This window comes from Vombatus ursinus, unplaced genomic scaffold (genome assembly GCF_900497805.2).
Source record: "Vombatus ursinus unplaced genomic scaffold, bare-nosed wombat genome assembly UNPS02014807.1, whole genome shotgun sequence".
Taxonomy (NCBI): Eukaryota; Metazoa; Chordata; class Mammalia; order Diprotodontia; family Vombatidae; genus Vombatus; species Vombatus ursinus.
The window spans coordinates 13,966,434-13,993,189 of record NW_020954585.1 but is presented as its reverse complement, the minus strand read 5'-3'; the positions used below and the strand labels follow the sequence as shown (position 1 = coordinate 13,993,189).

Genomic DNA, 26,756 nt, shown 5'->3' with positions numbered 1-26,756 from the left:
GTCTTTTGCCCCTGAAAGAACAAGGAATAATTGCTGCAAGATATGAATTAAGGAAAAGGACATGTAGTAGCAGGGACTGAGAGCAGTTACATGAAGTTTACTCTCCATATCATTCTTTCTTTTTCCCAATGCCAGTCACATCACCATAGAACTCAGTTTCTCTTAGTAAAAAAGTGAATACCAGAAGGTTAAGGAAGTAAGGCTACCTAAGTTGTCATATCCCAGCTAATGAAGTAGTCTATAGAGGACAAGGGAACAGAATGAAAGAGAATGAAATCCCCAAAAGCAGCAAGGAGAGAGGAGTCATGAGAGCAGTGCTACTAGAATAACATTGCACTTTTAAGTCGTAAGTGTACATTGATTATATATGGACATACATTACTCAGACACTATTTTTTTCTCTTCTTTTCACAGAAAACATATCTGAGGTTTTTACTTTTGTATTTTCTTTATGAGTCACCATTTTCCTTGCTAGAAGGTAGAGTCAGCATCATTATATCATTGTGTGTTGAGAAGGGAAGTGTCTGGCAAACAGCAGGGATTTAATAAATGTTAACTGATTGATTGTATTGGAATGGGGGAAAGGAGCAAAGCAAGTCAACACCTGAGTTTAGTCTAAACTTAGGTAGAATTAAGAAGAACCATGACTTATCACATTTTTGTTTCCGAAAGAAATACTCTGTTAAAAAGTATACTACAAAACATCCTGCTCAATATAAAATTATAAAATAGAAGAAATTTGTCTTTGTTGCTTCCAAGTGACCTCTTTTTGTGTCTTGTCTCTTCATTCCATGATGTGTCTCCAGCATCACCTTCAACCACTCATTGTACATTGCCCTATTAGAATGTACTCCTAACACTAATGCATTGTTGGTGGAGTTGTGAAAGGATCCAACCATTTTGGAGAGCAATTTGGAACTATGCTCAAAGGGCTATAAAAATGTGCATTCCTTTTGACCCAGCAATAGCATTTCTAGGGCTATGTCCCAGAGAGATCATACAAATGGGAAAAGGACTCACATGTACAAAAATAATTAAAGCAGCCCTTTTTGTGATAGCAAAGAATTGGAAATTGAGAGCATACCTATCAATTGGGGAATGGCTAAACAAGTTGTGGTATATGAATGTAATGGAATACTACTGTGCTATAAGAAATGATGAACAGGCTGACTTCAGAAAAAACCTGGAAAGACTTGTATGGTCTGTTGCTGAGTGAAGTGAGCAGAACCAGGAGAATGTTGTACACAGTAACAGCCACATTGTGTGATGACTAATATTGATAGACTTAATCCTTCTCAGCAATACAAGGATCTAAGACATCCCCAAAAGCCTCATGATGGAAAATGCCATCCACATCCAAAGAAAGAACTGTGGAGTTTGAATGCACATCGAAGCATACTATTTGTTATTTTTTTCTTCTGTTGTGTTTTGTTTCCTCTTTCTGGTGGTTCCTCCTATTGGTTCTAATTCTTCTTTACAACATGACTAACGTGAAAATATGCTTAATAAGAATGTATATGTAGAGTCTACAAACAGATTGCATTGTATTTTGGGGAGAGAGATCATGAGGGAGGGGGAGAAAATTTAAAACTCAAAAAGAAGTGGTTGTTGATAATTCAAAATAAATTAATAAAAAAAAGAATGTACTCCTAGAAAAGGATTCTCTCAAGAATAATTATATCACAAAAGTAATCTTTGTTATTGTTGAATGAACTTTCCCCCATACTAAAAGAATTATTACTTCAAATAACAAAGTAGCAAGGTATCTTACGTTTGGGAAAACTTCCATAAACACCTGAAGTCATGCCATGTATAAGAAGCTTTCATCCTGCCTATGTGTAATATAGATATGAATATATACTACTATGCATTTCTTTAGAAATTTTATAAGGGTTAAATTTGAATATTATGGGAATTGTTTTTTGGGGGGGTTAAATATGCCTCTTGAGATATAGTTATATACCAAGATGTAGGACCTGAAATAATCATGGGTATTATCAATTACTTGGGAGTGCCAAATGGCTTATCAGAGCTTGAATAGTAATGAATATGCTTGTGGCCAATTCAATTTGTTCGTTCGGGAGCAGGGGGAAAAAAGGAGTGTTGTCAAGGAGCATAGCACAACATATAGTTCAACCACAAATACAGTCATGCTAGAAGAAGGTGTAGTTTCTCCCCTAGAGAGTTCAATTCAAGTTCCTAGGAAGAGTAGGGAAGATAGGCCTTAGGAGAGGGATGCCTTGGTTACACAACTCTCAATTCTGCAGCCTATTGAGGGTTAATATAGGGCTACTATTTTATGTGTAAAGATAATGAATGTCATTGCTTTGGACTGGAGCCACAATCACTGAGTGCTAGTTACAATTCTGTGGCTTTTTTTTTTGGGTGGGTGGAGGGGGCAAATTAACTGGCTTCTTTTTCTCAATTAACATTTTCTTTTCTCCACCTAAATACCAGTTTTCCCATTAGCATTTTCCTCATGTGTAGAAGGATGTGAAAACATGCAATTGTTATCGAATTCACAGGTAAACAGCGTTTAAGCAGCAGTGGATAGTAGTCTTGAAGTTTTTCCTTCCTTATTCTCAGGATTCTTTCAATAAGAAAATGATAATGAAATTAATACATTGATCATCTCCAGAAATTTGAATTGATTGGAATTGAGTAAGGGGAAAATTCATTCAAATGAAAAATTCTCTGCCCTTACAGGTACAAGTAATAATATTATAAATATTATATATATATATACACATACAATATAAATATAAAATAATAATAATATGATAAATATTGTTCCCTTTACTTAAATTTTCAATAAAGGTATGGGATATAATAGACACCTGGACTGGATCATTTTATGAAATCAGCAGGACTTTAGTTTTCCTAGATAGCCAAGGAAAACTCAATTTATTCCTTCTAAGTTACTTAGTCATTTTAAGACGTACTTCAAGACAGGAAGGGGATATTTATTAGAGTATGTCAATGGTTTGAAAGAACTAAATAATTTCCCAAATGTACCATTGGGAAAATTGGATATTAAATATTAAAGGAGATTATGTCACTTGTTTAAAAAAGTGTAACAAATATTTTAGGCTTAGTTTTCTTGGGGTCATAGTACTTCCTTGTGGTGATTTGGGGAAGTTCAAGAAACTAACACCTTTAATTTTAAATGTTTCCTCCATTTGATAGTCAATTTAACTCTGAAAGTGCCTAGTTTACTAATAAGAAATGAGTTAGGCATGAAGGTACTGGGTACTGAATGGTTTAAAGAAGTCAACAGAAAGTACTCATTAATGGTAGTAAGGGAATGACATCAAAGAACAACCTTGGTTCTTACATATTAGCTCCAGAGACTAACTGTAAAAACCATAAACACATAACTACAAAACAAAAGAAGTCCAATCTATGACTGACAAACTTTGCTTAGACTGTAAAGAAGGAAGCTTTTATGTTCAGTTATTTGATAGGGTAGTATTGAAAGAACAATTAAGGTTACAAAAACCTCATAAAGAATTGACCTCGGTCTTCCTTCCTGAGCAAGGGATTCTATAATTTGCACAATGAGACCTGTTTGCTAAGTAAACAAGAATCTTGCGAATTAAATAGCACCATGCCATAACCTTGGAAGAATTAAAATCCATAACAGCTAGTTGAATAAAGCACATTATGCAACATAATAAGATTCTTCAGCTTTACTCACCTCTCTTATTTAAAAGCCGGGACTTTTTGCAGTGGTAAGCAAACTCCTGTTCACAGTGTTCTGCATGGTTAATTGTAGCCTGGAGCTGTTCTGTATTGGCAGTATACTTGAAAAACACAGTATGAGGATTTTCTCGATTGGAACTTTTTACTCTGGTGAAGTCTGAGCTGTTGTGCTGTACAATGGTCCAGGCAGTATCTGGAGGAAGGCAGAAATAAAGGGAGGGAAAACGAGCATCATTCTGCTGAAAAGGTTTAAAAAAATAAAATAAAAATCATCTTGTTATGAAGCAAGTTCTTTGAGCTATCTAATCATCAGAAGTCTCCCAGGTAAAATGTAAAGGAATCAGTACACAATTAAAGTTGCCCTGCTAAGATAAATTAGTGTATCATGTATTCAATAAGACAGTTTAAAGAAAAAAAAAATTCTAAGCTAGTTTTAGAGAATAGATAACTAATATTCTAGAATAAAAATGGAAACTGAAAAATCTAATAAGTTGTTTTACTTTTGTATTTCATCAACTTACTTGCAAATCAGTCAATCACTCATAATTTATAATTTTTTCAGCATTTCCCTCTGAATATATCTATTTTTTTCTCTATAGTCTGCATCCAAAATCCCCACACCCCCAAAAAAACTCTACACAGTTAAGAATAATTAAAGAAGATTTAATTTATTGTTGGTTGGTCTACACATCAAAACATTGGTATTATATATAACTTGCACGGTCTAATCATCCTGGCCTGACCTAGTGGTACACACCATAATTATTGTTTCTGGAGAAGCTGAGGCTAGTGGATTGCTTTAGCTACAGTAGAGATAAAACCAATTGCACTGCTGCACAACATCTGGCACCAATGTGGTATGAAGTGGCCACCAGGCTGGCTAAAGAGGGGCAAATTGGCCCAGTTCAGAAATGGCACAGATCAAAGCTTCCATGCTGATTGATCAATTGTGGGATATGGCTCATAGTGGCTAATGTATTCCAACCTGTGCAAGGGAGACCCAACCTGAGGGAGAGCAAGAGAGAGAAATACAGACAGACACAGAAAAACAAAAGCAAAGACAAACAGGAGAGAGATAGAAAGAGAGAGACAGAGAGACAGAGAGAGAGAGAGAGAGAGAAATCTTTGATTGGATAAATCTATGGATCAACAACCACAACAATAAAATAATGCTAAAGAAACAGAAGGTGCTTTTGATTTTAATTTTGTACATCTTCTGGACATCAAGGATGAAAACCATAGTGATGTCAATATCAGATAGTATCATTTATGCAACATTTCTGCTTTACTTATTGACTTCATCTATTACACAAAATGCAACTCCATAATACTTAGGATGGGCAGAAAAATATTTTGAGGGAGAAGCACCTTGAATTTTTATATATTCCAAAAATTGTAACATCAAAACATACTGGAATTTGTCATATCCTTTGACATTATTTTGCACTTTGACTTCAACCAAGTCACTGAGCCACCAGGGGGTATCAAATTCCTGAAAAATGAATTGGATGAAATGGTACACTTACATAAAGCAGGGATTTTCCAAATTTGAGGGGTAAGGGTCATCTTGAATGAGCTGCTAAAGTAATCTTGTCAGGAAGATATGAGTTCAAATTCAGCCTTAAGCACCTACTATTACATAAAATCTCATTTGATCATCATAACCACCCTCGGGAAGTAAATATTATGATTTGTCCCCATTTTTCAAATAAGGAAACTATGGTTGTGATACATTAAGTGATCTGCCCAGGGTTATACAACTAGTATATTAGGATAGAATTGAATTCATGTCTTCCTGACCTGAAGTCTAGATTTAAAGTCTATCCACCTAGCTGCCTCTAAATATGGAAACATCTGCCTATGAGAGGTGAAAGGATTTTCCAAAGCAAGGATTCAAAACTGGATCCTCTATCTCCAAATCTAGCAGTTTTTCTACCATGTAATGCTTCTCCCTATGGGCTTAAGGACTTTTTGTTGGCTTGCTACTGTCACCAGTGTATGAATTTTAAAAATTCTCTATGGACCTCTTCTTTTTCCCATATGTGGCCAATTACCATTGCTTGGGCACTCCTGACTAGAGATCCAGGAAAAACCACTTTGTGACTGATCTTGGTTTTCAGAAGTGTTGGGAATAAATTTGGTTTAAAATGCCTGTTGAGTACTCTATAAATGTGTAGATCACTATAGAAAGATCCTCCAGGTAAAATGTGAACAAAAGTGAGAAAAGCAGTACAGAAATCAAGGAAGAAGAAAAAAGGATTTTTAGATGCCTTACTCTGCTACACCCACCCTAGGAAGCTGAGAGTGTTTCCACAGTAAATTTAAATTCTACAGGTTCTTATCATCACCATATTTGAATTGGGAATTTTACTTTAACATTTTTTGTGGAAAATTATTTAAATTACCCTTTTATTATTTTTGTCCATTGCCTAGTCTGTATTCATCTTTGATGTTCCTTCTATCAAAAGAATAAAGTATAAAGGGTACCTTGTAAAGTACTGAATTAGTATCTGAAGCTGATCAATTATAATGTCATTTTTTTTCTGTCATCTAGTTCCCTGCTTTGCAGCACACTGGAAGAAAAATGATGCACCCGAATAGTTCATATTGGCTGGTGGTCAGTATGATAGATTTACAGTCATGCATGGTTAAAATGTAATAATAGAAAACTTTCTCAAGGAAAGAGAAGGAAAAGGTTGAGTAGACAGCTGTAAGAATACTTTTCTGAAGGTCAGAATAATAAACTGGACACAATCTTTCACTTCCACCTGTGTATACACAGTAAAATCCATTTCTATCATATACTCCTATAATATGACTATTTCGAAGCCCCAGGCAAGGGCACACAAAATTACTTTATTCTTTTCTAATATTTCTGTGCTTTTTAGTATCACATAATCTTAGAAGTAGAAGGAATGTTAGGGATCATCTAATGTAATATTCTCATTTTATATACAGTAGGACTGAGGCCTAGAGAAAGCAGGTGTGAAAAAAAGAATATAATTCATCTAGTGTTGATTAATTATGAAATGTTTGAGAAAAAGATTATAAATCATCATATCCCTAGCTTTATTAAGACTAAGTTTATTTACTATTGATGAGTCAGAGTTCAAAACACATTTATCCCTTCTAGTCCACCAGAGACTATTTTAAAGGCTTTTAAACAATGGTATTATCTTTTCTAGCCAGAGTCCTAAACCCCAAGGATTAGTCAAATAGACATGTTTCAACACGAAAAACTAACTGAAAGTCACAGTTTGATTATTTTGGGTAGTTTGTGTTAACATGGTCTTTAGATTCTCAGTTTCAGTTTCCCCAATATATACAGTTAGGAGATTATCGCTTACCTTGTAAGATATGCTAAAATAGGGAAGAAACAATATTTAAAGAAAAGTAGTACCTCACCTATCTTGAAATTTCAACCAATTAAAATATGGCTAAGAACAAATAAGTAAAAGTGGTCTCTGAGTAGACAAAATGCATTTCAGGGCGTAAAGTCTATGCCCTGAAATATATATGCTTTACACAGGAGAATTGATCCAGTTCTCACTCAGAGTTGATATCATTCAAAATAAACTTCTAACAATCTTCTCTAACTGCTTTCTAAGACCACAACAGATAAGAAGTAGCACATTAAGATGGAGAAGTGTTGCTATAGCTAGGAACACTGATAATATCCAAAAATAATGAATGACAACAAAAGAAGAAACTGAAAAAAGTATACTTAAAAAAGAGACAAGAGCTCAAAAATCATAGCAGTTTGGAATAAATTAATGTCAAGAGAAATAGCCTCATATGACCAAAACAGTCATGATAACATCATTATGATATAATGCAATGTAAAAAATAATTTATGTTTATAATGTTGCCATGAGATCACCAAAGAAAATTAGCTATGTTCACTAAGCACAGTTAGGAAAAAAAAAACAGAGGGTACTATTTGCATGTAAGAAATATTTCTGCATAATTTTTATCACTAAGTTCATTCAGGATTATAAAGAGAGGGAATGATAGAATTATAAAAGATTATGATTAGATGAAGAAATTTCAGAGTTCATAAACATGGAAGTATAACTTTCATTGGTGATGGCAAGATTTTGGAGGAGTAGGTCAAGGGAAATGAATCATGTCTTTTAACACTGTTTTACTCTTTGACTCTAAAGTAAATGAACTTAAAATGTGTTTATGTCTGAACAGGTTAGATTTAGTTATCTGAAAAAACTCTCTCATAAGGAAATTTTTAAGGCAGAAAAATGAAAAATTATTCTATGTTTTGATCCTAGAATGAAATATCTTATAAAATTCAGCACAGACACATTCATTCATACAGTCTACATAGCTTTCTTGGATAAAAACTATGGCTTAGATAATTTAACTTAAGCAGAATATATAATGTTCAAGGCACAAAGCAATATGCACTGAGCAGCATAACATTTATGAGGTTGTAAAAGGATTTTTTAGGACTTTTGTCAATGGCAAAATGGAAAAAATATATATGGCAAAGGGAGAGGACAAGATCAAGCCCAACTTCTGATTATTGACTCAAAAATTATCAGAAATGTACCAAATGAAAATTTTAAAACTACCATAAGAAAAAGAGGTTTAAGAAGGAAAGGTTCACATGGAAAACCTCAAAATAAATCAGTAGATGGACTAAAGAAATGAGTAATTAAAAAATGGCTCCTAATTAAGTGAAGAAACAGTATGGAGTAAAAAAGTTTGAGGAGAAATCTCCCAAAAAAGGAAGCTACCTTTCTAGAACTAGAATACAAGAAAGAAAAATGAAATAAGAATTGGAATCCTCAGAGTAGCTAAAAAGACAAAGAAAAGAAGGAACATTTTTAAAGAAAAAAAGAAAAAGATTTGATTTTTTAAATAAACAATATTCTTAATACGCTACTTCATATGTTAGGAAAAAGAATGGTAAGGATAGAAGAAATGTAGATTTTAATAAATATTGGGGCAAAGACAGTAAAATTAGAAGAAAACCTAACTTCTCAGTTAATCAATTTATCCATTTCCCATGACCTACTCCAAGATCTTGTCATTACCAAAGAGTTATGTTTCCCTGTTTAATAACTCTGAATAGTCTTTATCTGATCATAATCTCTTATAATTTATGATTCCCTTTCTTTACAATCCCTAATCTTGTTCTTCAGCATCATAATGACTCCATTCTTCAGTTCTTTCCTGATCATCCCTGCACTAGCTATACTCTCCTCTCTTCCCTATTTTGACCCAATGGTGAACCAGCTCAACTCTGTTTTATTCTCCATACTTAAGAAACTACCTCCTTATCCTATTACCAGTCTTGCCCTTCCAAACTTTAACCTTGAATTATTCCTACAATCATTTGCTTTCACTCCTATTCAAGTGCTGCTGAAGGGAGATGGAGAAAATCATTAAACTGTACTGATTGGGTTCACTACAGATTGATGTTACATCAACTGGGCCCTTACTTCATTGGGGCAATCTTTTTTCCACTTCCTTAATTGATTCAATGTCTCAAATCACCACAATATATTTTCCAAGCCTTTTCACCCCTCCCCAAACCTCCATCGCCCCATCCTTTCAATTGAGAACTTTGACATACTTCACTGAAAAAACAAAACAAAACAAAACAAAACAAACTTGAGATCATTTGCCTAAAGCTTCCTCTTCTTCCCTTCTCATCTCAAATTGTTCAGAAGTTTTCCCTCATTATCTTCTCTTTTGCCTTTGTCTCATATGAAGAGGTGGCCCTTCTCTTTGCCAAAGCAAATCCATTTACATGGACATGTGAATCCCTTTCCACCCTGTGTGCTGAAACAGACTGCCCTTTTTTTTTTTAACATACTTACTTTCTCATTTATCTTCAATGCTTCAACATCTCCCAGTTGCTCCCCTGATGCCTACAATCAATATCTAAGTCTCCTGTGACTATTACATGCTATCATCTATAATTCTCTATCTTTGGGTAGCTAAACTTTTTTTTTTAATGTGTCTATAATTAATGCCTCTACTTTCTTTCCTCATATTCTTTTCTTAATTCTCTGCAGTCTGGCTTCCAACCTCATCATTCAGTTGAAACTGCTCTCTACAAAATTAGAAGTGACAAATTGACAAATATATTTTTTTTCTTTTCAATCTTAATCCTTCTTGAACTCTCTTAAGCTTTTAATAGTGTCAGTCATCCTCCTTCCCTTGAACTTCCCTTGAAATTCTCTTCTTTTTAGGTTTTCCTGGCATTGTTCTTTCTTGGCTCTACTACTAATCTAACTTCTTTTTACCAGTGTCCTTAGATAGATCTTCATGCAGGTCACACACAACAACCTGGTGTGTTCCCCAAAGTTCTATCCCTGGTTCTCTTTTTTTCTCTACACCACCTTGTTCAGTGATCTCATCAGTTCCCATGGATTCAGTTACCATCTCAATGCAAATTATTCTCAGATCTATTTATACAGCTTTACCTTCTGTGCTGTCCTCCAGTCTTGCATCTCCAAGTGCCTGTTGGAAATTTTGAATGGGATGTCCCATATTCATCTTAAATTCATCTCTCTCCCTCTTCCTCTCCTCCCAAAAAATCCCCAAACTTCCTCTTTTCTTAACTTCCTGCAGGCCAAAAGTGGAAGAAACTGTTTGGTCTCTCTTCCTCCCTTCTTCCCCTTCTGTTCTAGTCTATCCTCCACTTAGCTTTAAAAGCAATCTTCCTAAACTACTTGTCTAACAAGTCTACTTCCCTTCTCAGTAAATTGCAATAACTTTTATCTCCAGGATCAAATATAAAATTCTTTGTTTTTTTTGTCTTTTTAAAGACTTTAATAACCTGGCCAGTAATCTTACCTTTTCAGTTTTATTTTACCTTACTTCCTCCAGGTACTTTCTTACCCTGTGACATTAGCTATTTTGCTATGCCTCGAATAGGACATTACATCTCCCTACTCCAAGCATTTTCTCTGGCTGTCCCCCATTCCTGGAAAACTCTCTTTTCTCATGCCCACCTATCTTCTCTGGCTTCCCTCAAGTCTCAGCTAGTCTTTTATTCTACAAAAAATTTTTCCCAGTCTGCCTTAATCTTAGTGCTTTCCTTATGCTTTTAACTTTGGCCCTAATCTCTATGCTGACCTTCATTCTCACATGTCCAACTGCCTTCCAGACACCTCAAACTAGATATCAACTAGATATCTTAAACTCCATATGCCCAAAAAAGACTTCATTATTTTTCCCCCTATAGTCTGTTCACTTCTTACCTTCCCAATTATTGTAGAGGGCAATACCACCTTCCTAATGCCTCAGGCTCATAACCTAAGGATCATTCTAGATTTCTCACTATCTCCCACCCCCTCCCCATATTCAAGCTGTTGCCAAAGCCTGTCAATTTCACTTTAGCAACATCTCTCAAATATGTCTTTTCTCTTCTTTGACACTACCACCACCCTGGTATAAGCCCTCATCATCTCATACCTTTATTATTACAATAACCTGCTGGTGGGTCTGCATGCCTTAAGTCTCTCCCCACTCCAATCCATCCTCCATTCAGTCACCAAAGTGACTTCCCTAAAACACAGGTCCCATCAAATCACTCTCTTACTTCATAAACTCCAATGGCTTCCAATTGCCTCTAGGAAGAAATGCAAAATGTTGTTTGGCATTCAAAGACCTGTGTAATCTAGCCACTTTGTACCTTCCAGTGTTCCTAAGCCTTACTCCCAAGAAAACACATTCTTCTATAGACTAGCATCCAGGTTGTTCCAGAAAAACAACAAAACAAAAACAAACAAACACTATCTCTTAGCTCTATGCATTTTCTCTGGCTGACCCCCAAGCCTGGAATGCTCTTTCTTCTCCAATCTGACTACTCACCTCCCTGATTTCCTTTAAGTGCCAACCAAAATCCCATCGTCTACAGGAAGCCTTCCCCAACCTTTCTCAATTTCAGTGCTTATTCCCTTGTTATTTCCTATTTATCATATATATATAGATATATAGATATATATCTATATCTATATAGATATATATCTATAGCTTGTTTTGTATATGTTTGCTTGCATGATGTCTCTACCTTTAAATTGTAAGCTCCTTGAGGGCAAGGACTGTCTTTTGCTTCCTTTTGTATCCCCAGTGCTTGGTATAGTGGTTGGCCCATATCAGGTGCTTAGTAAATGTCTACTGATTGATGAATTTATTAAGATCATGTAAGAAAACAAAATCTTATCATCTGTCACCTAAATGAAAATGCATCTAAAAATCAAAGACATACATAGAATATAAATTAGGGCCTAAAACAAAACTTATTATGTTTTAGTTGAATCCAAATAAAGCAGATGTTGCAATCATGCAAAAACATTCACAACATAAAAAAGTAAAAAAAAAAAACAAACAAGGTTAGGCTGAAACAAACTATAGACAACAAACTAGTAGTGATACTAAATTTATATGCTCCAAATATTTTAGCATTAAGAAGCCATGATGTAGAATGAAATAAATAAAGCCAAGAAAACAATACACTCAATCACTATAACAATGAAAACGGAAATAACAACCGTAAAACAATCAAAAGTAGATATTGAAAAATTACAAAGAAAAAACATGTCCCTAAAGAAGAGATATAAGAAGATATTCCCACTCCCCTCCACCCACTCCTTTGCAAAAGTGGGAATCTCACAAATATAGTACATTTATATGTATTTTTAGACTTCTAAAATGTTTTAACAGGTTTTGCTGAATTTCTTTTCTTCTTGCATTTTCTTTAAAGACATTTATTTAATGGGATAGCTTTCTGGAAGGTAGAGGAATATTGGAAGAAATTTTGCGTGTAAAAAGTTTTAAAATTAAACAAAGGCTTTTCTAAAAAAGGAGAACAAAAATAAATAAATAAAATGGGGGAACTATATTATGCTTACAAACACAATAAATAATAAAATATAAATATTAAATTGACATGCACTGAATGGAATAACACATAGATGCTTATAGAGAAAGCTAACTGAAACCCCCCCCCCCCAAAAAGTAGATAGTCAACGACTAAATAATTGCAGGTATCTTTACCATTATGCTTTTAAACCTAGAAAATATACCCAAAATCTAAACAGGAAAACTGGGACCTGGACAGTATAGAAGGAAATTACATATGATAAATCTTTGATAATTATGAAGTTGAATTTTAATGAATACTTTTTTAAGCATTTCATAGTACCAAAAAAAGTTCATGTTCTAGACTACTAAAGCTCATAAATATATGTAGGAAAGGAAAATAACATATAATCCTTTACACACCAAAAATTCTAATCAACTCACAAAGTATAGGGAAAAAATGTAGAAAAACAGAGACTCCAGGCATTGGTTGTTCATGCCTGGAATCTCAGCTACTGGGGAGGGTAAAACTGGCTGACTTCTTGAGCTCCAGAGTTTTGAGCTCCCTTGGATTATCCAGATAGAATGTCTGTACTTAGTTAGGTATCATTATGCTGAGACCCTGGGAACAGTGAGCCCCAGGGTTATCTAAGGAGGCATAAACTGGCCCAAATTAGAAACAGTGCGGGTCAAATCTCCTATATGGAGCAGTAGTGGGATCAGGCTCATGAGCAGCCTCTGCATTTCCAGCCTAGGTAAGGTGAGGAGACCCAGTTTTTATAAAGCAAGCAAAAAAAGTAACAAAAAAGCAGATATTAAATAATATAACTTTAAATTCAGAGTGGTTCAAAGGACAAGTCATAGAAAAGTAAATGTCTATATTAAAAACATAAGAATATAAATAATATAGTACTAAATTCAAAGTAGTTCAAAGAACAAAGTCATAGTAAAAAATAAATGACTTGTATTAAAAATATAAGAATGAGACATCATGCCAGAATTTATGGCATGAAATTAAAAGTCCTTCGAATATGGGTTCTTATCCTCTTTTTGTGAGTCATGGGACACTTTTAGCAGGCTGATAAAGCCTATGGACCTCTTCTCTGAGTAATGTTCTTAAATTCATATAATAAAATAAATAAGATTACATACAAAATCAAAGGCATTTGAAATTAAGATGTATTTTTCCCCATTCAAATTCATATACCCCATGAAATCTAACCACATATTACCTAGGGGTCCCCTGCCCCTAGATTTAAAAATGCTGCCTTGCAAGAAAATTTATCTCAGAAGACATTAAAAGAGAAAGAAAACAATGAATTGAACATTTATTATTTCCTGATTCTAATTAATTTATTCTGAATCAATTTCTTTGTCTCCCTGAAAGCTTCATATTTATTGTTTCCTAGAATGTGGTAATATTATATTACTATGGAATTAACAATTTGTTTAGTCATTTGCCAATCAATAGGCCACTTTATATAGGGTCTTTCTTGATTGTGCTCAGTTACTAGTGCCTCCCCTCACCAAATTACTTTATCATTCCCTATTATTTTGTATCTAGTTATATGAACATATATACTTACATACTTATTCTTTATTTAAAAAATGTATCCTTGTAGGAAGGAAGAGTTTCATTTTTACTTTTGTATTCCTGATACCTAGTATACTGCCTGGCACACATTAGATTCTTACTAAATAAATGCTTGTTGATTTATGGGTACCTACATTATTTATAGCTTTTTGCTATCATGAATATTTTTGGAAAATGTGATTTTTCTTTCTATCTTAGTTTCCTTGGCATATCCGCCAAGCATAGGGTCTCTGAGTCAGAGTATCAATTTTGGTCACTTTTTGAAAATGCTTTCCAGAATGAGAGGATATATTCACAGTTACATGAAAAGTTGATTAGTGTGACTATACATCTGCAGTTGTTGTTTTTTTTAACATTATTTATTTCTATCTTTTCCCAATTTTGGAAATATACTGGGTAGGTAGTGAAATCTTGAGGATGGATTAATTTTAATTTCTGTCATTATTAGGAATTTGGAACAATTGCAAATATAGTTATTAATGATTTTAAACTGTTCTTTTTTCATTAATTTGACAATTCATCCATTGGGCAATGAAAGTGCTGTATTACCTTGGGGAAGCCAATTAACCTCTGTTTGCCTCAGTTTCCTCATCTGTAAAATGGAAACAATAATAGCACCTACCTCCCTAGATTGTTATAAGGACCAAATGAGATAACTGTAAAATATTTAACACAATGCCTCACTACATAAATATTAGTTATCATTGTTGTTGTTGTGGAATTTGTGTTAATTCCCTATAAATCTTAAATATTAGACCTCTCTCAGTGGTAATTCATGAATACATATTTCTTCCCAAATGGTGGTTTCCCTTCTTATCTTACCTGCTTTAGTAATGCTAAAACAAAAGCTTTTCAATTTCATGTAATTGAAATGGTCTGTTTTATTTATTCTGGTATCCTATATGCTAACCATATTTTTTTACATATTTATGAGATAATTTAATTCATTGTTATCCAATTAACAAAAAAATACTTTTTATATATAAAGTGTATCAATTTGGAACACATAATGTGATATACAATATAAGATGTTAGCTTATACCTGTTCAACCTATACCTATTCATTCATTCATTTATTTCTTTGTGAAACTCATTTCCTATTTTCTCAGGAGTTTTTGAATAGAAAGTACTTCACCAAATGGGTTATGTTCTTGGATTTATCAAACACTTGAATACTGAATTCAATTTTTCTGACTCTGGCTTACTTAGTCAGAAGTAATAGAGGAAAGACATGGTTTAATGGAAAGAAAAACTGCAGATAAATGGGTTCAAAACCCATCTCTGTCATTTTTATTCTGTGTTAACTTGAGCAATTCATTTAACTTCATTGGACCCCTTTTCATCACCTGTAAAAGGAGGTGATGAGGAGTTTTTGAAATTCCCTTCCTGCTATAAATACATGATCCTACTCTGTTTTACTGATATGCTTTTCTACTTTTTAATCAGTACCAAACTGTTTTAATGATTCATGCATTATAATAATTTCAGGCTTGAAAATGTAATTCTTGGGGGCAGCTAGGTGGTGCAGTGCATAGAGCTCTGGCCTTGGAGTCAGGAGGACCAGACTTCAAATCCAGCCTCAGATACTTGATACTTACTAGCTGTGTGACCCTGGGCAAGTCACTCAACCCCCAACTGCTTCATCAAAAAAGCAATATATATATATATATATATATATATATATATAAAGAAAAAGAAAATACAATTCTTTAATCTTTTTGACTATTTTTCAAAATTACCTTGAGAATGAGGACATTCTGTTACACCAAATTAATTTTGTTATTATTTTGTTTGCCTTCATAAAGTAACACCTTGGTAATTTGACTGGTATAGTACTGTTTATAAAGGAACGTGGTTAATATTGTCATTTTTATTACTTTGATATAGCCAAACCATGAGCAAAAAAAAAATCTCTATAATTACTCACATATTCTACTATCTATAAAGACCATTTTACAATTCTATTTATATGATTTGAGTGTGTTATGGTAGATTAGCTTCCAAATATTTTATGAATTTTTAAGTTATTGTCAATGTGAATAGCTGGTTGGGCTTCACTGAATTGCCTAGACAGAGACAACCTGAGCAGCTAAACAAATAGTGTAAAAATTCTTAGTTGCTATGTTAAAGGTAATTCTATATTTAAAAGTCTATAAATGCTTCATTGAATAAAAGAGATGATTCCCCATATGGAAAGAAGTGAGAGACAGAATAGTTAGAGAGAAGTGACATTATGTGGTACAGATGTTCCTGAGTATACCAATGACACTAAAGCCTAGAGTCTAGAGCTCTGAGTTATCCTAAGAACATTAGATTTCCTCCTTTGCGTGCTTCCAGGATAGGATTCCGTAATTGTGCATCCTTTTTCCCCTTATGACCCTAATTTATGTGTAAATTATGTATTTATTATTTCTGAACTTGCTTCATTATATATAGGTTGAGACACTATTTCTTTTTGTCTCACCACGAGTGGTTATTCGTATAAATAGAAGGACACCAGTGGGGGCTCAAGAGATATAGTGGTAAATCTGGGTGAATATATTTCCCTGCCACAAAAAAAAACAGGTTAGCTCTTGCCATATATTGGCACTTGTCCAAGAATTTAGGCCTGCCAATGTAAAGGTAGAATGAGTGAAGTTAGCCAGACCAGAGAGGGATTAACTGTGGAAGTCCATGCTAGCAGAAGCCCATGAAAATGATATATAAGACTTGAGTGTGTTTTTGTAGACTGATTCACAGATATCTTATGAATTTTAAGTTATTTTCAGCATGATTTGTCTTTTTATCATTTTCTCTGGGTTTTTGTTATGACTACATAGAAATGATGATGATTTTGGTGGATTAATTTTGTGTTTTGCTACTTTGCTAAAGCTATTAATCATCTCAATTACTTTCTTTGGAGTTTTATAAGTAAGGCATCCTATCATGTCCAAAGACAGATAATTTTTTCTCCTATTTACAAATGTTTATACCTTAATTTCATTTTCTTGTCTTATTGCTATCACCAACATTTCTAAAAGTCAATCAAATAAGTCATCATTCCTGTTTCATCCGTATGTGTATAAGAAATTCTTTTAGTGATTCTCCTTTGCAAATAAATGCTAGCCCTTAGTTACATATTTGTAAATATATCTACATATGTATATGAAATAAGCATATAAGAAAGGCCCTATTTTGCCCATGCTTTTTAGTGTATTTAACATAAATCAGAGGTACAATTTGTTAATAGTTTTTTTTCAGTGTTTATTTAATATAAGGCTCTGGTCTCTTGCTTTTTTTTTCTTTTAAGGTTATTAATTATGTTAATTATTTCCTAGTACTGAATCATTCTTGCATCATCAATGTATATTCAATTTGGTCTTAGGGAATAACTTGTCAGGATATGTTGCTATAACTTTTTATTAGGATTTTATTTAGATTTTTTTGGTATCAATATACATTAATGATATTGGTACACTGCTCTTTTTTTTCACTCTATGTGAAGAAATACTTAATGCTTTCTTCACTTTGATTTAGATACTGAGAGCATATTTATCTTTTGAGTCTGACTGACTTTATTCATTCTCACATTGTGAGAATAATTTGTATAGCACATGCATTAATTGTTCTTTAAACAGCTGGCAAAATCAACCTGTAAATCAATCCTGACAAGTTCCTTCTATGCCATCCTTAATAGTACCTTTATGATTTGTTCAATATCATTTTTTTTTTGTGATTGGTTTTTCAAGACCTTCACATGCTAATGTGAGTATTTTTTTATGTTTGAGGATTATAAGCCATTTCCTCTAAATTCTCAGTTTTTATGTCATGTAACTGTAAATACAGATTTTTTTTAAAATTATGTTGTTATTTCACATTTAAAAATAATTCTGGTTGGTCTCTCTCTTTAAAGTCTCTCCCCACCCATCCTCCACTCAGTTGTCAAACTGCTATTCTTAAAGTGCAGGTCTGACCATATCACCTCCATCCCTATTCAGTGAATTGTAGTGGCTACCTATTACCACCCAGATCAAATATTAAATTCTCTGTTTGTCTTCTAAAGCATTCGTCATAACCTACCTTTTCCCACCATTTTAATCTTCTAATACCTTTCCACCTCTATATACTATACACTGGCCTCCTTGTTGTTTCTCTTACAAGACCCTTTATTTCTTAACTGTATTTTCACTGGCTGTCTCCATGCCTGGGATTGGCTCATTCTTCATCCCTGATCCCTGGCTTCCTTTAAATCAGCTAAAATCTCACCTTCTATAAGAAATTTATCCCAATACCTCTGAACTTCAGTGTCTTCCCTCTGAGATTTTCTACAATTAATCCAGTCTATATCCTTTATGTATGGTAGTTGTCTCATTGTTTGCAAATAGTTATTTGGCCCACCTATTATTCATAATTTTGAATATTATTCATAATTTCACTTTAAACTCTCTTTTTAGGACTCAATCTCTAATTGTTGTTACTGAAAAATATCATTTTATTAAATCATGCAGTCTTCAAAGGAGAGTTACCTTGACTTTTTCCATTTATTCATAATTTCTCTAAGCCCCAGGACACAGTCTGTTTTTTTAAAGCTAACGTTTTTTAGGGTATATACATATACATATATATGTGTATATATATATATATATTCTTTAATATTCCTTTTCAGAAGTTATAAAAAGATTTACATTCTAACTTTTCTAATAGTTCTAATAGTTTGCTCAGTATCATAGTTTCCATTTTTATTTTTGTTTCCATTCAATTTACTCAGTTATGAGAGTAGCATTCAGTTTTTTGCAATTTTTTACTATCTGTATATTTTTGCCATTTAGTCAGCTTTCCCTTTATGAATCTCTCTCCCTCTTCCATCTCCCAATTTGTGTAGTGGTATGAGATATCTTTTTGAAAAAGAGCCTTCAAAAAGTTATTTTGTTCTACTGAATGAATTTTCAAAATATAATAAAAAATAAGCACAATGGAATCTTGTCTAAAATATGTTTATCAGCATATTCTATCCCATTTTATGCTTTTATGTCACTGTAATTACAGAAGTGAAAAGTAACTATATGGGAGTTTGGCCTCTTTTGTGTTTTTCTTAGCTTCATATGTAACCACGGCCAAACAGTTAATCACCAACTAGCCAGCAAACACATGATTCTTTGTGATGTTCAGTTAATATGATCCTTAGAAAGCAGAAGTCTGATCTATTGTCAAAACCATCCTCAAATCCTTTCCAATATGGCAGAACTTGCCAGACCTTATGCTCTGTTGGCATAGTCTTTGAGAAACCAGAGTAAAAGTTTGTAAAAGTCATTATCTGTATTACATATATATTTTTAGAAAGTTTGAACAAATAAAAACAATCCAGGTAAAATTAGAAAAATAGTGATGGATTAGGAAAAAAAAACAACTGATAAATACCTGATAAAAGTCTGATATTTTAAATCTATATTAAATTGATATAAATCTATGACTCATTTTTCTAATAAACAAATAGTCAAAGGGTATGAGCACATAGTTTAAAGAAATATAAACTGTTAACAATCATCTGACAGCTTATTAAAATCACAACTAGAGAAATTCAAATGAAAAGAACCCTGAAATATTGCTTCACATAGATGAAATTACCAAAGATAACAAATAACAGGAAATTTCATTATTAGATATTTCTTAGAATTCAGATTCATAGTTAGTGAAGCTATGAAAAAAAATTAACCATTATGGAAAACATCTTTGAATCATGCAAAAAAAAAAAGTATAAAATTGCTTACATACTTTGACCTCGACATCTCACTGCTTGGACCATATTCCAAAAAGAAAGTTGACAGTTAAAAAAAAAAAAAACACAAACCTAAAACTGAAAAAGGCCTATCTATAAAGAGCAAAGTGCAGCTCCATGACACAGTGGATAGGGTGCCAGCTCTGGAGTTAGGAACACCCAAGTTCAAATCTAGCCTAAGAGACGTATCGGTTGTGTGACATTGGGCAAGTCACTTAATCTGCTTGCTTCAATTCCTCATCTGTAAAATGAGCTGGAGAAGGAAATAGCAAACCACTCCAGTATGTTTGCCAAGAATACCCTAAATAAGGTCAAGGAAAGTTGGACACAACTGAAATGACTCAACAATAACCACATGAAGAACAACAACAACAAAACAATTCAAAAAAACATTCATGATAATAAAAGACTCAAAAAAATGCACAATGGCTGAGGGACGAATGGACTATAGCATATAAGCATAACAAAATATTACTGACCAGTATGGAATAAGAAAGATAGAGAAATCAGAGAAATACACATTGAATTGTTTTGTTTAAAGTTCATAGGGTGAAGAAAGCAGAGCCAAATGAACAATAGGCACAATGGCTGTTCAAATGTAAACCTCCAAATAAAATGAACAATTTATTGCCAAAGTTGTTTTAAGTTTAAGTATCACTCTATCCTTTCTGTTAGCAATGAGTAAACTATATAAGTATAAGGCATCAAACACATTCACTCTATTCTTTTATTTTTTTTGCTTAACTATTTTCAAAGAGTGTAGGAGAGTTGGTTTCAGTATTTGTTTGAAAATTTCTATTGTGTAAAAAGATGATGAACTGATTTTAAAAAGATAAGTAACTTTAAAATATATTTGGGATAAAAATAAGCCTTTGACCTGGTTAGTATTCTTGGTATACCATAATAAAAGCTGCTTAAAAAGAGAAGTATTTCCTCAAAGCTCAGTTAATGTATAAAGGTGACAATAAATATTTGTATTATAGTATGATTTCATATGCATTTTCTTTAAATGTAGTCATAGCCTTTGCATTGTTTTTAAGGCTAAAATTAGTGACATTGAAGTTTAAAATGTCTCAGATTCAACCAAAACTTTAAGACCTTTCATTGCCCCTCTCTGTGACATTACAACTTATTTTAAATCTGAAACTAGGCAAGTAGCTTTCTTTCTATGTTGTAAGAAAACAGGTGGCTGGCCATAAAGGAAAACAGACTCTTATTTTACACATCAGTTAAAACAACACAAATTTTTTAAAGGAAGCACATCTGCTCTGCTCATCCTTTTATTCCCGAAGAAGAAGAAAGAAAAAAGAACCCATCAAAGAAATATTGATGTAAGTGTAATTGGTGGATACATCACTTATGATATAGAAAATGACTTCGAAGAAAGTCAAAATTAACTTCTTCATGGTCACATCAAAAGAAATTTTCTTTGTGTTAACAACAAAAACAAAATTTAAAAAAAAAAACTGTCCTGTTAGAAATTTAGCCAGCTGCCATCATCACTTCTGGTGGGAAAGGGGGAATATGACTTATGAAGAAATTGGAAAGTAGACATTCATAGAAGATTTAACATGTCACATTATATCTCTAGATAAAGAACTGATCAAGGAGATTCACTCACTATGTTGAAGAAGGACTGACTGATGAAAATATCAGCATCTGCTCTGGGATATACATGAATAAACCAGATACTGCATTGTGCCACTGAATATCATAGTCAGATTTTAAAATACTGAAATAATTTCACTCATGAATACATACATATATATGTATATATATATACACACACAGAAAGAGATAGAGAAAGAGAAACAGAAGAGAGACAGAGACAAAAAGATTAAAAGGAGAGGCAGAGATAGAGAAAAAGGGAGAGACAGAGAAGAAAAAGAGAGAAGGTAGTGAGACATAATAGCTATACAGCAGGCAGTATTAAATAATGAAAAGATCACTGTCTCCACAATGAGAAGATCTCGGCTCAAGTCCTGCCTTAGATACCTACTTCGCAACCACAAAAAAGTCCCTTAATCTTTCAGTGAATTCAGACACATCTCTATGACTATAAATTACATATCGATGCTGATAGGCAGAAATGGAAAGAGTTTCACATCAGAATTTTCACTCAGTAAATCAGTTGAAAGTTTAATCATAATCTGTAAGTAACATGTCCCTTACTTCTTTCTACACCTTGCATGGCATTGAACAAAATATTTTACTCTTAGTGTTTTCTGAATTGAATTAATTCTCAAGAAGGCACATTTTGCATTTCCAATCATATTAAGTCAAATAATAGTAGGGAGAGTGGTCACCCTAGCCTCATTCTTGATTTCTTTTTAAATTTCCCACTGTTGCTTTTTTTTAAAATAACAGATTTTTTTTATAATATTGAAATTTCATAGGATTATCTATACAGAATGAACTAGAAGGAATTCTAGAGCCCATCTGAATTCAAACCTCTTTTTTGGAAGATGAAGAAACTGAGAACTATGAGAGATAGGTTAATTGCCCACGGTTATATAGGTAATAAACATTAAAGGTGGCACTGGAGCTCAGAAACTTCTATCTTGAGAAATGACAATATAAGGACAAAAGGCTTCCCAAAATAATAGTTATTTGATTCTACTTTGTTAAAATAATTGTTGTATGAGTTAATGTGAATATTGCTCATATAAGCTTTTGACTTTGGAAACAAAAATAAACAGAAAAACAAAACCAACCAAAAGAAAGCCAAACAAAGCCAACTCCCTTTTCCATCCCCTCCCCAACCCCACAAAAAAAGACAAGGAAATAAAGAAAATTGTATATTTATGTGATATGTACAATTTAAAATTCAGAGGTTATTTTTGTTGAATAAATCTGCACATGAAACTCATTCATTAATGCTGATTTTCACTTGTGTATAGTTTTATTTCACATACAATGTGTGAGGCCTTTTTAATTTTATTCTCTAATCTTAGCCATTTCAGAAGCTTTATTTGACACTAAATTTCTTTCTGGTACTTTTAAAAATTCCTTGTATGTCAGAGTTACGAGCCTTGATTGTTATTCATGAAGTGGTGCCTGCTTGTCTAAAAAAAAGAATACATATTCTGGTAGAATTTTTACTGGTTTGTAATGTGATCTGAGAATGTCCATCAATGTTCTCCCTTCTTTTTCTAAAACTGACTTGAAAATGTAACAACTCTAAGTGCAATTTGTTTATCACTGTATCAGATAATATTTATAACTTCAAATGCATAAAGTTGTTATAAATTTGAGTTGCTATATTACAGAACTTCAACAAATGGACACTTTTGTTCATTTAAAAAAATGACCATTCCTATTTTAAATTTTTCTACAAAAATATAATTGTACTAAATTTTATTTTCTCATTTGAAAAAAATCATTTTAAAATGAACACTCAATTATGTATATGATATGACCAGATCATCATGAAAGCCTTCCTCTTCCTAAGAACTCTTTGTTTTAATTCTTAGTTTGGTCCACAACTGCTTAAAAGTTCTTTTAAGTTCTTATGGCTATTATGACTTTTGAATGAAATTTCTGTTATCATTCTGTTCAAAGTACCATAATCATTTCCAAAATGAAACTGTATTACAGATTTTTTGGATAGTATTATAGCTCCTTTTAGATGGTTCCCATGTTTCATTCAATTTTTATGGGGTTTTCTGAGTTTATTTTCCAAATCTGTTATGGTCCACTTTAAAGTTCCCAAAGTGTGTATTAATAGTATTTTGTACGTGTTCATTGCTTTAAATGGGTTCCTCTCATTCAGTTTTGATTTCAGAATGCCAATGCCTCTTAAGATATTAAGCCATAGTCTTCTCTTTGATTTCCTTATGCTTAATATGTTTTGCCTGAAGGAATCAAAGATATTGCATATGTTACTTTCATCTTTGGTTTAATGTGAGTTCTAGATTTAAGCACAACACCTCTGAATGGCCAAGCTCAAAGCTCATATTTTAAGAATTTTATGCTTTTTAATTTCCAAATATACATGTTGATATCACTGAAGGAAAATTCTACAAAATGGAGAAATTATGTAATGCTTTTATTTATTTGTTTGTTTATTTGTTTATTGGATGGAGCCATTTATCTTGATGTCATTCATATTCATCAAATAATTACTCATACGCTTTGGTTTGAATTTTTCCTTAATTTTAAGTCCTTTAGCTATACTTAGGAAAGATAGATGATGGTGGATTTAAGAGTAGGCAGAGGAAGCACAATGAGTTTTTAACTATCTCTTCAAAAAGTGGTATGTTTTATACTAATTCTTTTTGACATTATTGTGTTTTTGGTGTGTTATAAAAAGATAACACTTTTTCATCCATTTACCAAATAGCGTAATGTCTTCACTATCCTTGAATCTATCTTACATATATTAAGTTTACAAAAAATTGTTTGGGTAGCTTGTGCAATTATTAACAAATTGATAATAAGTTGTTCTTTTATACTGTTGGAACTGTCTTTTTCTTTATTATCTCTGACATCCTATTTTTTTCTTGTGTCTTTTTTTTTAATTGATCAACCTGTGAATTCTTAGTGTAATGTACATAAATCTATAATTGAACTATTCTTTTAGGGGTCAATGATGTTTTCCTTTGTTGTTTTTTTTTTAAATAGGTATGTGATGACTTCTGGTTTTAAAAAAAAGTTGAGATTATGCTTACATCTAGTAGATCAAATTCCTTACTCACAACTCCTATATGACTATGGATAGTTCAAGCAGGTAATTAAAATTCTTATCTTGCCCAGAGACTTCCAGTTTTGCAGAGAGGCTGAAGTTTCAGTGACTTCACTTGACTAACTATTCTGTTGTTTGTTACATTGAGAGTGTAAAAGATTTCTTGTTTCTTGATTGATTCAACTTGAGATTTTTTTTTTTGTTATGATGGACATCTTTTGAACATAGAGTACTGGAGTTCTTAGCTTGGATCCATGAAACCTGAATGGGCCCAAGAACTTGGATGGGGAATAAAATACATCTCAGAAGTTCATAGGCTTCATATGATCACCAAAGGGGGTCTATGCCTCCCCTACACACACACACACACACACACACACACACACACACACACATTAGTAACTTCTGGCACAGATGAAAATAAATTTTCCACATCCCTCTTCTTTAATTATTTTGCCTTCACTTTCAGGTAAAGTTTTTGAATGATATTTAATTATTTTGTTCACTTCTCTGAATCCTCTTCAAATATTTAGCTGTTATGCTTTTGTTTTTCAGATTCCTTTCCATGTTTACTCTTTTGTTGCCTTTAATTAGACAATGTGGCATTCAAGTTTCCTACTGCATGTATCAAATCAATATTGGTATAACCTTCCATTGACTTTCTGCTGATCTTGAATAGTTTTTGTCATTTTTGCCAAGATAATGTTAGACATCTATCCTTAGGAGGATTCCTTGATAGTTTCATCTTTTCTCCTATGATTCTTATCATGGCAATGACAATAACAGTTATATTTACTTCTGTATGCAGAGTCTGGAATGCTTTTACACTTTCTTTCAAATATTGTGGGAGGATGTATTTATTCAAGATGGTTGAGAAAAAATGAGCTTTTCTGAATTTAGATATTCCATATTGGTCAGCAATATGTTGTAGTGTGAGTTGGAAGTGAAATTGAAGCTCTTGACTGTATCTAGTTAAATCTGTTTTCAGTCTTGCTATGAAATAATATTGGTACATGATGATAGTATTCAAGTTGTTACTATATCAACTGTATTTTATAGTCGGTGCCCAACTTTGGTATTCTCTCAAAAGAATGTTTGGAAGCTTTTAATTTTGTGAGAAATCTGTTCCCATCTACTATCCTTATTAATGATGTTCAAATATGCAAGATAAGTTATCTTGGTATGCAAACTATTTTCTTTTGCTTTTTTAGTATACCATATGCTAGCATTTATTGCTTTTCTTGGTATTAATGAGTAGTTATGATTGATTACAACCAGAATGTTTTCTTATCTGAGATTTCTCTTTCTGGTCATGATATATTTTCTCTTTGATCTCTTGACTTCGACAACTACATTTTGATGTAAGTTATTCTTATATTCCTCTTATTAGCATTCTGTGTATTCTATTGGTTGATACTTTGACTTCTGTTTCCAATAAGATCATAGAAGACAAAGTAGGGTCCCAGATTAGACCTGGAAGATATCTCAAAAGGCATCCATCCTAACCCTTTAATTTTACAGATGAGTTAACTGAGGCCCATAGAGTTGAAGTGACTTATCTAAGATCACATACAGGAGGTTTGGATGCAAGTCCTCTTGCTCCAAAGCCAGCTTCTTAATACTTCCAAAAATTTCCTTCTATGTCCTTAAATATAGAATTCACCCATTGCATTTTTGGGGGTGCACAAAGGCCAACTTTTTTTTATATTATTTCTTTAAGCTCTGTTTTCCAAATTGTCTTTTGTCCTTGTTTGTAAAAAAACAAACAAAACCCATATGTTCTTTTGATTTTATTTTTAATTTTCCTGTGTTTTGAATTTATTTTAATGATTTTTACTTCACTCCATTTTTATTCACATTATTTTAGTCCATGTTCATTAGGTGTCCATTGCTTTGTTAATATTTACTAGCTTCTCATCTCAACTATTCTCCTTAATAGAATTTTAAGACTTCAAATTTTATTATCATTTCCTTAAATTTTAATAGGTTTCTCAAACACAGTTTTAGCAGCAATTCCTGTCTTTCTTGGGGTTTTAGTTGTAATTATTGCAGAATTATTCTTTTCTTCTTGATTCTTCACCACCACCCATTTTTATTAACCCACTTTTATTTCTTCATTGTGTTGGGAACTTTTTGTTTTTTTTATTTTCTTACTCATTATTTTAGTCTCTTCGAGGTTTATTTTCTGT

The 26,756-nt window shown here is 32.8% G+C and overlaps 1 protein-coding gene across 6 annotated transcripts in view; it reads right to left on the bottom strand.

Moving 5' to 3' along the window:
• The window catches only part of LOC114052343 (contactin-associated protein-like 4), a 587,798-nt gene that overhangs the window by 90,848 nt on the left and 470,194 nt on the right, over positions 1 to 26,756 (bottom strand). For all 6 annotated transcript variants that reach the window (XM_027874897.1, XM_027874896.1, XM_027874899.1 and 3 more), the window contains one exon: positions 3,698 to 3,895. In XM_027874897.1, coding sequence (XP_027730698.1) covers positions 3,698 to 3,895 — 198 coding nt within the window. The remainder of the gene's footprint in view (positions 1 to 3,697; positions 3,896 to 26,756) is intronic.